The sequence below is a fragment of the Lynx rufus genome, unplaced genomic scaffold, assembly GCF_022079265.1.
Source record: "Lynx rufus isolate CCGP_SWC_20201006 ecotype Redwood Valley unplaced genomic scaffold, mLynRuf1.p SCAF_1, whole genome shotgun sequence".
NCBI lineage: Eukaryota > Metazoa > Chordata > Mammalia > Carnivora > Felidae > Lynx > Lynx rufus.
The window spans coordinates 24,430,799-24,442,936 of NW_025814823.1; the positions used below are offsets into that span (position 1 = coordinate 24,430,799).

Below are 12,138 nucleotides of genomic sequence, written 5' to 3' on the forward strand. Positions count from 1 at the left end.
ATCTTCAGGCTCAGAGAGCAAAACAAAGTTTATAGCTAGGTAAATCAAGATAGAGCTATACATAACATAGAAAAAAATAGAGAGCAACAAAGATAAAAAGAAATTAGGGGGAGAAATCAAAAGGAAAAACATAAAAATTCTCTACAAGCCTAAATCATTTGGATTAGCGAAGGATTTCTCTATAGCAAAACAGAGACCAGAAAACACAGCATCTCTGAAATATAACAGAAAAGAACTGTAACTTAAAACTTTACACTAATACAGCCTGAAGTTTTATCCCAAGAACTGAACCTTCCTTCAACAATGAGGTGAAAAGACATTTCAGAAAAAAGACTGTATTTACCACAAACATTATCACTAAAGAAACTTCTTAAGAACGCATGCTATAAACAAAGAGATTCATCCTAAAAAGAGTGAGATAAAAAGCAGAGAATCTGGTAAAAAATATAGGTAAGTACAAATAAGCATCACTTCACTCAAATCAAGGTAAAAAGCAAGAGGGACCTAAAATATAGAATAAAAATAATATACGTTTGCAGAGGAGTGGTTGCCATTAAAGCTTTCTGTGAATGTTATCAATTTGGGGAGGATGAGAGAGGCATTTTTTACCTTTAGATCTTTAGGCTTTTGCAATTTATAGGTAACCTTTCAATTAAATGTATAAAGATATAATGACAAACTTCTAAACCAGAGAAAGAAAAAAACTGGAATAAACAAAACTTGGAATATTCAATAGAAGCTAGGAAAAGGCGGGGGAAAAGAAGCAAAGATAATCTTGACAAAATACAAAGTAAGAAGAAAAATATAAATCCACATACATACGTACCTAAACCAAGGTTGAAAGGTTGAAAACGAGGAAGTGAAAACATGTATGTGAGCAAATGACACCAAAAGAAAGCTAAGACGGAACGATTAATTTCATATACAATAGACTGTAAGTCAAAAAAAAAGCGTTTTAGGGATAAAGTGAATCACTACACAATGATAAAACTTGCAGTTTGTAAGAAAGACATATGCTTTGGAACTTGGGCTCAAAATACCTGGCCTATAACTTGGTCTTAAAATACATCTATTAAGAATTGATGGAATTACAGGGGTAAAAACCAACAGATCCACAATCATCCTATTTTGCTTAAAGCGCATCTCTCAGTAACAGACATACATTAAACAGGCAAAACGTGTTAGGGTAAAGACAAGATGAGCTGCATACTTAATGGATTTACTAGAATCCACATACAACACTTAGAGGACATACATATTTTCAGAATACTTACAAAATTAACTACACACAGGCTACAAAGCAAATCTCAACCAAGGTAGAGAATCAACATCAGACAAAATATTTTCTAAACACGGTGTGGTAACATTAAAAATCAATTATAGGGGCGCCTGGGTGGCGCAGTCGGTTAGGCGTCCGACTTCAGCCAGGTCACGATCTCGCGGTCCTCGAGTTCGAGCCCCGCGTCGGGCTCTGGGCTGATGGCTCAGAGCCTGGAGCCTGTTTCCGATTCTGTGTCTCCCTCTCTCTCTGCCCCTCCCCCGTTCATGCTCTGTCTCTCTCTGTCCCAAAAATGAATAAACGTTGAAAAAAAATTAAAAAAAAAATCAATTATAGAAGGTAACTTGAAGAATCTACTCTATAGCAAATGCATGGGTCAAAGAAGTAATATTGAAAATTAGAAAGGTTTTAAGAGTGATTTAAAAAATACCACACATCACAACTTATAGGACTCAGCTACAGCGCTACATATAGGGAAATTCATAACCTTAAATGCTCCTATGAGATTAATGAATGACATACCCTAAACTCTAGAAATTAGAAAAAAAATAAACATACAAGAAAATAGATGGAAATATGACAGATAAAAATCAGAAACTAATGAAATAGAAGATAAAAACCCAAAAACATTGGTCACTGAAATTAAAAGATGATCCAACAAAAAAATACACAATCAAAACAGACAGACTTCTAAAAAAGGGGGGATAAAGGAACACAAATCCACAGCATTAGGAATTTGAAAGGCAAACCAACTACAGATACAATAGAAATGTGTAAAATTACAAAAGTCCTCCTTTATTTCAATATTTATGTTGGTCTCCTGGACAATTCTCTAGCAACTATTTTTAAGACTATGAAACTGTCCTAAAGGGCATAGTTAGCATCAGACAAGATAACAAAGGTGAAAATGTCAGGCAAACTATAACAAAAATCCACACCCTCCTCCTTGTGTATACGCTCTTTTTCTCTTTCCCTCTTCTTGATGACAGTACTTGTCACTGCAAACTGCAATATTCTTAGAAGAAACAGAATAAGCTGATTCTTGACGAAATGGCAATGTTTCAGAGGGTTTTTAATCTGTCTAGCTAGAAAAATAAATTAATTTGCACCTTGTTCGTTTTGACTTGCAGAAAAAAACTTTGAGAATTACTAAATACAAAACATCTAAATAATGAATTAGCCGTAGGTATTTACCCCATTTTCGGAGGGAAAATCTTCAGCACAAAGATCTTACAAATTTTATTAAGATCAGAAGCAGAACTGAAAACAAAATCAACACATTCTGACAGCGCTCTAGCCATCAAAGCCATAATGTCCCTTTTGTGTCTCTCTGTTCCTGTTTAATACAAACACTGATCTAAAACAACATCTATTATCAGGTGACATGTATAATGGAAAAATCCTCTTTGGAAGTCTTGCCAAGTATGAACTGTACTAAAAGGAATGGGATCTGGTAAGAAATATCCTACTATTAACTCATTCACCCTTAATAAAGCCTGACAGCTACCAATGCCAATGTACAGAATTTTACAGGTGCTACAATTTATAAATATATTAAAAATTTTAGAGACCACTGTCTCTAGGTTCTGCCTTGAAAACAAATGCCCAGTGGGCACACTAGAAAAGACAAGGCTTAACCCATACACTGTTGGTCATACTATTGATGAGTCTGGTGGCCATTTCCAACTCTAGCATTCTACAAAAAATATCTTCAAATTTTAAGATAATGCTTCCAAATTCCAACATGGTTTGCTGTGTTTTGGTGTCTTCCTGCTGATCTGTCATTTGATAAAACTCAGCCTAGCTTCCAAAGGTCAGTTCCAAAATAGCTCATTTTCCCTTTGAAAATAAAGTAAGACCTTCATAAAAGGATTTGGGATACACATTTGTCTTGAACTGAACAAATCTCCTCCCCTTTTTCAATGTAGGAAGACGCCATCAATTTTCTCAGTTTCTAGAAAGAATAAATGCTATCTTACAGTCAAGACCTTCAGAAATGTCAGTGGCAAGGCCAGGGATACAATTAAAATTCTTAGGAATAAAAAATTAATTCAGTTCACAACCAAAATATAAAATCTGTGCTAAGGCAACCTTAGCACGCAAGATGCTTCTCCAAATCCTTCAGATAGTGAGCTATTCTTAGGATTAAAGATTATTTCTCAGAAGGACCTCCCCAAACCGCCCCCCCCCACCCCACCAAAGGAATGTAGGGATACAGGTTATATGGCCATCAGGAAGTTGGCTCTTTCTGCACATTGTTTAGCAGCCAAAAAGGATGCCAGGCTTCAGAAAAAGCATCCAAAACAGATTCCTTTTATGGTATGATAACATTTTGCTCAAGAGCCTGCCCTTTCCTTCACAGGCAATGCCTCAGAAACTATTCCTAAATAGACTGATAGACACAGGGGGGCTTCTAATGAAGAAGCCAGCTCCCGATGTGTGTGTTTCACCCTCGGAAAGTAAAACCACTCACCAGGAGTTCTGGAAGCAATATGATCAAATGCTGTAAAGAACTTCCATTTTTGGCAGTTTCTATTCCTGAACCTCTCTGAGATGAAACTTTTAAGCTAAAGTCCCTAGTCTTAGACTCGTAACACCCCTCTGTTGCCAAGCGTTTTGCTAGTCCGGGTTATTCTATTTTCCTAAGGTACATTTTCTCCATGGGTTTAATCAACAACAGCCTCTCCAGCACCTTAAAATAGAGTTTAAACTTTGAAAGGCTTTCCTGTGTAGCTCAGGTTCAAAGTGTTTGTTCTCTATAGGAACAGCTCTTGCTTGATCGTTTTTATTGTTCTTGGCCACATTTCTGGGATTAAGACACTTTATAACAGGAAGAAACACAGTGGCACCTACACTAAACTAACATAACCTTCTGTTGTGAACACCAAGACGCAGAGATTAAAAGCCCTGAGACTTCAAACACAGGCTACATAAACAGCAATAAATTAGTATTTTCCACGAGTCTGACATTTCTATCATGTGGGAAGACGCTGAAGTGTTTTTCACTGTATTTCACAGTGAAGAGTTTTATCTTGCATGTGCTAATTACACCCATCTCTAGTCTAAGACAGGAATCGGGTTTCTGGCACTAAGCAGCCATTGACACTTAGAGATAACATCTCTGAGACATCCCTTCAGCCAAGAAGCTGTGTAGGCAATGGGGAGTACCACCACCACCACCATCAGCTCCATTGTCATCCTTACCACCATCACCATCAAATATTTATGGCTGTTTCCTCTGCTGAAATGCCCAATATATCCCACAGGGTGTGATCAATTTTGAATGTTTCCCGTCAATGCAAAGTAGCTTCATATGGCATCTCTCCTACTTTAAAACATACAGCACTAGTGAGTTCTATATGTGATTTATTAAAAAAGAGAAAAAATTAAAAATACAGCGAGACCGTGTTTAATTTTAAGGATAGAAACATGCAATCTGTGAAAATCTGAAAAGCAACATCTCTACACTATTTTATCTAAACAGCTCTTTACTCGTAGTTCACAGAAATAAGAGGAAAAACCCCTAAGCACTATGGAAGAGAAAGCAGTTTCAGGTACTGATTTGTAAAGTCTGATGAACGTGCCTATTTGCTAAAGTTGTGTCAGAACAGGCTACAGCTGACAGAGTCCGCATTAAGTGTGTGCCTAAAAGCAATTTACAGTTGGTCTTTAATTTTCTAAAATTGATACAGATTTCCCCGATACCTCTAGACTGGTGATGAGGTCGTGATTTGATGATACACTTCTGTCTAGAGTATAAGCTTCTTCCTTTGGCATAATCCCCCATTTGTCACAGAAAAAAAAAAAAAAAAAACTGCACGAAGACAACTCAGTTCTTCTACAACGCAGTATGTCTGAGGCTTCCTGAGTCCCCTGCTTCTTTTTCAAGTACACAGATTGACAGCCTCTCTTCCAAAGGCCAAAGTCAACAGGAGTCCACTATGCCCCTTCACCATACCCAAAAAGAAATAAATTTTATTTCGTTGACTTGATTTTCATGAGGGGTAGAAAGGAACTGAAAAGGCCACAGTGCCCAATCCTGGATATTGTGGACGGGACATGTATCATGATCCCACACAAGCACAATATTCTAAATGCCTTCCTGGTTAGCGGCATGACGGTGGCGAGGAGTGGAGTAGGAATTTGAGCACGAGAAGAACTCACACAGACTACACTATTGTGTGGATGATGCCACTCAACATCTTAGAAGAGATCATGATTTCATTAGATGCCACTGGTATTTTCCAGGCATCATTATATATTTGCAAGTAATATTATGTATTATATATTTGCAAATAAACAGATGTGACAGTCATCTACTATTTTACAAGTTACAAATAAATCTTTTAGGCAAATACAAAATTGTACCTCAAATCACTATCAAACACAAAAATAACTCAATTGCAAATGGTCCAATTCTTAGAAGACCTATTCCAACTAAACCCAATAAATTGGGAATTAAAGGCTCTATAATTGAACAAAGGGCCCATCTTCCTGGTCACTTTAAAGCTTTCCCTACGTTATTTTATGTTACACATTTATACTTGTGAAGTAAATTTTAAAAAGGGTATCAAAAATAATTACATATACATATCAAAAATAATTACATATATATGTATATATATACATATATATATATGTATATATATACACAAGCATACACACACACACACACACACACACACACACACACACACAGGACCTGGCTTTCAAAGAGTTTAGAGGATGTACTTACGTTTTCATATACCCTGATACAACACCTAAAAAGTAAGAGACATACTTTTTTCTTAATTTTCTATATGTAGCTCTCAATTCCTTTAAAGAGTCAGGATTCAGCACTACAGAATAGGTATTAAAGCATAGAGATGTGAGCAAAGAAAGACAACACAAAACACAAGTGATCTATATAAAAGGGGAAAAGGATAGAGGCAAACGAGAAATTAAGCAGACAGAAAACATTTAAAGAGTTGGGTGTTCAACAACCCCTTTCTTTCTTTCTTCTTCCTATTACCTAGCAATTCACCACAAAACTGTCTGCAATATACCCACATTGTTCCTCTTCAGCATCATCAGTCTCAATGACTCTGTTCTTGCCCTTAAAGGTTCTGAAATCCACACTTCAATACATCCTTTCTATCATCTAAAGACAACAATGTTACTCTACTCTCAACTAAGCTCGACATGAAAATCATCATACCAAAACCAATTATATTAATGCTTTTAAAACCTGACATAGGGGCGCCTGAGTGGCTCAGTTGGTTAAGCATCCAATATTGGCTCAGGTCATGATGATCTCGCAGTTTGTGAGTTCAAGCCCCGTATCAGGTTCTGTGCTGACAGCTTGGAGCCTGGAACCTGCTTCAGATTCTGTGTCTCCCTCTCTCTCTGCCCCTCCCCGACTCACTCTGTCTCTCTCTTTCCCTCTCAAAAAATAAACATTAAAAAAAGTTTTTAAATAAATAAAACATAAAGGTTAAGATTAGATTATTTTAGATTTATAGAATTCTATAGTTTATATTATCCCAGAAGAGTTATGTCATCTATACCCAAAAGTTTCTCATTGTATATGGACTTAGTGTAACAATGCAAAGGTAAATCTTCTTATTTGTTACATGTAGCACTGCTGGATGTGAAAATGCCACAGCGGGACAGATACAGGTAAGTAAAGTGAACACACCAACTGTATATGCTCTTGGGATATTTCCTCCATGCAGATTGGAATCAGAGGGCAGACGTTTCAGGGAAATAGTGAACCAAACTCTGTAGACACCACTACGTTGGCTCCATCCAGCAATTCCAAGGAAATTAACATTCTGCTGTTAGGGAAATAGTTTAGACTGTCTCACTCAAGAAAACTCAAAATGGTCAGATGAACTAGAAACCTGGAGAAGTTGAAAGTAAGCTACAGGAGTCTCTAGAGATTATGCTAATAGTAATTTACATCTCATTTACCAAAAAAGTAGTAAAGGCCACTTAAAAACATGAGTAGGACTTTATGCACATATAATGAAATGCAACAGAAACCCACTCTGACTGCAAAGAAAGCAAGAGAAAACCCCAACTCTCAGTAGCTAGCTTAAAAAAAAAACTAAAAAATAATTGACATTATTATCTATCACAAGTTAATGCTATATCTGGTTCACTGGGAATTTTGCACTTTAAAGTTTGGTATGTTTGTTACACAGCACAAGCCTTGCTAATCAGGTGCTGCTCTTTACACACCAAGATAATGCCACTGACATGAGTGAAGGCTTTGCTCAGGCTTGAACTTTGGAACCTTGCTTTTTTTGCAGAGATAGATTTGATATAACAGCTCCTGTCTCCCTCCTGACGTCCAGTATGAGTCAAGGAATTAGGAGACAAAGAGCCAAAACCTAGCCAGAGCAGCTGATAGTCACAGCACAAGGTCTAAAACCAAGGCCTTAAAGTAGCTTATTTTCTTAACTTCAGAGCTACTCAGGGGCATTAATATGTGACACTGTGCTGTGTGTAATTAGACAATCAACACAGACCACCAGCCTGTCCTCAGCAAATGCTGACCTAACTGAATGGGGTTACAAAGACAGCAAACTTCGTATCTTACTGGAGTTGCTCAGTGCTCTTGAATTTTCTCAGGTGGCCAAAAAGGAACAGGCTCAGACAGTACTAAGTAGAAAATCCAAAGGTACAAAAACTCCCAAAGACCAACAAGGTCCCAACGGGTCAAAACCTCTAAGTTCTTTTTTCGCTTCCTTTAGCCCTCCTCCTCCCAAAACTACACCAATACCCAAAGACCATATACCAAGCACCAAAGAGATAAAAGGTATAAATGCTGCCATATAAATTACTGTAGAAAAACTAAACACTAGTATGTTGTCATATTGACATTCAGAGAAGTCTAGCACCAAAAACCGTTTGAATGGCACTACAAATCTATTATGGAAGGTAGTTCTTTAAAAAATCCTTGTATGATTTACTTCAAAAGATGATCAGGAATTGCCAAGAAGAAAAAGCCCTGATAGAAATGGAAGCATCATTATTTGGGGTTCTTTTTCTGTGAATTTGATAACAATCTTTATAGACAACCTACCTCAAGTTTAAGTAAGTCAGCATCTGTAGATTAATGATGGCCTCAGGAATGACTCTGATGCAATTATGATACAGATTAAGAATTTCCAGTGATACAAAATGGCACAATTCCATTGGGACTTCGACCAGTCTGTTTTTAGATAAATCTATGAAAAAAGGAAAGAATGTTTTGTCAATAAATCTTCAACACAATCAAATACAATTATCAACTATCAATACTTTTTTTCCTTAACATGTTTTAAAATAAACATAATCTAAATTTTTGGTAGCTCTGTTACTCCAGGGTTGATTTCCTTTTCCTGGCATATTACCCAATTTATACGGAAAAGCCAAAATATTGCTGCAACAGTTTTAGCTTTTTATATTAATTTGGAAATGCAGGCCAGATAGAAGGCCTCAACTGAAAATTATTTCAAAGTCATTCTCCCCTAGGGAAGCATGAAAGCTGTATCCCTTAATATACCTGAATATTTAATATTTCGTTTATTTAATTCAATTTTGTATTCATAACATGTATTGTCTCTTGGAACATGTCTTTTATAACCTCCGCAAACACACACACACAGACAACTAAACAAGTATTTCGTTCACTAGCATCACTGAGTACCCACAATGTGTAAGACCAAGATAAATCAACGGTGTCTCTCTTAAGGACAGGCACTGTGCCTGCCACATGACCAGCAATAAAACTGAGCTCTCTTGGCCAAGGATACCAAAGACCTTACTAATGGTGGTCTACAGAGCAGTGTAAACACACAGCATGGTTTACAATACTACCATCTCAACAATAAAAATATGGAATAGTCCGTAAGGTCTAAGTATGGGAATGGTAGACATAACCAAATACAACAAAAGAGCTACCACTCGTGAAAACTGTAACTCGACATCAATCATCTCAATCAGGCTGAGCTGACTGAGGACGGACTCAATCAGTACGAACGGAAGATGTTTCTTAAATAATATACCATATATACTTAAAGAATCACACTCCATTGAAAAAAAAAAAGAATATTGAAACAGGTCAATACTCTCACGAAATAGAAGTCAAAGGGATATCCTCCTGACTAACCCACCAAGAAATAAAAACATAAATAAACAAACACGGGCCTCGATGGCTTCAGGGGTGAATTCTAAGCAAGTTTAAAGGGACAATTATGCTAATATTCAAACTATTCCACACAAGGTAAAAGAAGGTAAGTTTCTAAATACTTATTTGAATAGTAAGGTATAGTACTGATACCAACACCTAACAAGTACCCAAAAAAGAAACTATTTATGAATCTCCCTTCTAACTACTGATGTAAATCCTAAGTTTAAAAATTAGCAAGCAGAATTGAGCAGTACATAAAAAGATTAACATACTATAACTATGTGGGATTTATTCTGGGAATACAAGGATTTTGTATTATTTAAACAATTCACTATATAACTAGAGTAAAGGCAAAATCGCTTATGATCACCTCCATAGATACTTAACAGGTATTGATAAAATACTGAATACATTCTTTTTCAAAAACTACTTTATTGAAGTATATCTTCTATATCATAAAACTGACCTATCTGAAGTGATCTCTAGCAACTTTACCAAGTGGAACATCATCACCATAAATCAGAACATTGTTTTAGAATATTTATATTTGTTCTTAATGCAATCACTTAATAAAAGAACAGTTGGCTATTTCTTACATAATCTCTCTCTCTCACACACACACACACACACACACACACACACACACACACACACGCATGAGAGAGAGAATTCTTTTATTTATGGCTAAACCTTGAACTGCTAGAAATATTACCAGTAAAATCAAGACAATACATCATTACCACTATCACAACTTACTATTGTTCAGGAGATACTAGCCACTGACATGGATAAGGAAAGAAAAGAAGAACCAAAATTGGAAACAAAAAGATAGAATTATCAGTATTTACAAATAATATGATTGTTTTCCCAGAAAACCCAAAAATATCAAGAGAAAAGCTATTTCAAATGTTAAAAAGGTACAGGGTAGAAAACGAATATGCTGAAAAATAGCCTACACACACACACATACACACACATACACACACACACTCACTAGCAAAATGATACAACACAAGAAATCTAATTTATTATAAGAGTAAAACATCTGGAAATCTGACGAAACATGCAAAGTTTATATGAAGAAAACTTTGAAATGCTACTAAGCAATAAAAAACAAAGGTTACAATTGAAAAGATATTCCCTGATAGTAAATAAGACAGCATCAAAAAAAGTATCAGTTCTCCCTAAGCTACACGTGTATAATGGAATGAACCCCCAATTAAAAAAATAGACTGCTACAATACTTTTTGATTTGCTGAGGTTATTATACAAGTTGACTTTAAAGTTCATATGGTAAAATAACAATGCAAATAGAGCAAGGTATCTCTCAAAACAAAAGGCGCTCTGAGGGGCACCGGCTCCCCTAGGCATTAACAGACACATCATAAGGCAGTGTGATGCGCAGGTGAGAAGGTCAAGGGAACAAATTACAAATAGGTCAAAGATATATATGGAAATCAAGTGTGCAGTCAAGGTTGCATTTCAATTCAACAGGTTAAAGAGGTAGGGTCAGTAAACTGTTTGAGAAACCTGGATAGTCAGCTGAAACAAAGGATGACCTATTTCACTCCTTTTATTTCAATACATCCTAAATGAATTAAATGATTGCCTTTAAAAAGTGAAGCCATAAGAGCACTAGAACAACACATGGGAAGTTTGTGTTTATGATCTTAGAATGGAGAAGGCCTTCCTATGAATGGCATAACACAATACTGATGAATCAACACATAACAAAATTTAAGGCATTTTAAAACAAACAAAAATTCTACCAAAGACATAAATGACAGTCAAGGAATGGGGGCAGGGTGGGAAGTCCTACAATACATAAACCCAGTAAGCTAATTTTTTATACATATAAAGAGCTTCTACAGTCAATGATAGTAAGTTTGAAACTCTGGAAAAAAAAGGAAGGAAGGAAGAAAGGAGGGAGGGGAAAGGAAGGAAGGAGGGAGGGAAGGGGGAGGGAAGGAAGGAGGGAAGGAAGGAAGGAAGGAAGGAAGGAAGGAAGGAAGGAAAGAAGGAAAAGAAATGAACAGATGGCTCACAGAAAAGGAAATATAAATGGCTCTTAAGCATATGAAAAACTGATCAACCTGACTCAAATGTGAACAATGTAAATCACAGCTACATGGGACATTTTTCACATAGTAGACTAGTAAATATCAAATAGTTTGATAAACACATTATAATGCTGAGGACATGATGTAAATGAAGAACATGTCAGCAAAATCAATCAAAATTACAAATGTACATACTTCATTCAACCTAGAAATCTTTCTCATCTACAGATAAACTCATATGACTGCAAATGACATTTTTTAGCAAGGCTGGAAAGAACAAAAAATAGAGAGCAAGTTAAATATCGGTGTGTGGTTATACATTAATATGCTATTAATAAATATAAAATTAATTAAACTAATTAATAAAACTAAAATTAAATCAATCAATATTAACATACTGTTAATATTTCATGTGGTGTAATAGAATATTAAACATTATATTCCATAATGAAGTGCTGATACTATGCAGTCATTGAAATGAATGAAGCAGCTTTATTTGTGCTGATCTGGTACAGTCTCTCAGACATATTATATATATTTTTTAAAGCCTGGTACAGAAACAGTATTAGTATTTGTGTTTGTAAATGAATGTTTACACAGTTGTTTAAGTATAAATAGATTATCTCTGGAAGCTGCAGAAG

General features: G+C 35.9%; 1 protein-coding gene across 2 annotated transcripts in view; it reads right to left on the reverse strand.

Annotated features, from left to right (window-relative positions):
* Positions 1 to 12,138, reverse strand: part of LRCH1 (leucine rich repeats and calponin homology domain containing 1) — a 205,313-nt gene that overhangs the window by 97,271 nt on the left and 95,904 nt on the right. For both annotated transcript variants that reach the window (XM_047079856.1, XM_047079863.1), the window contains exon 2: positions 8,349 to 8,493. In XM_047079856.1, coding sequence (XP_046935812.1) covers positions 8,349 to 8,493 — 145 coding nt within the window. The remainder of the gene's footprint in view (positions 1 to 8,348; positions 8,494 to 12,138) is intronic.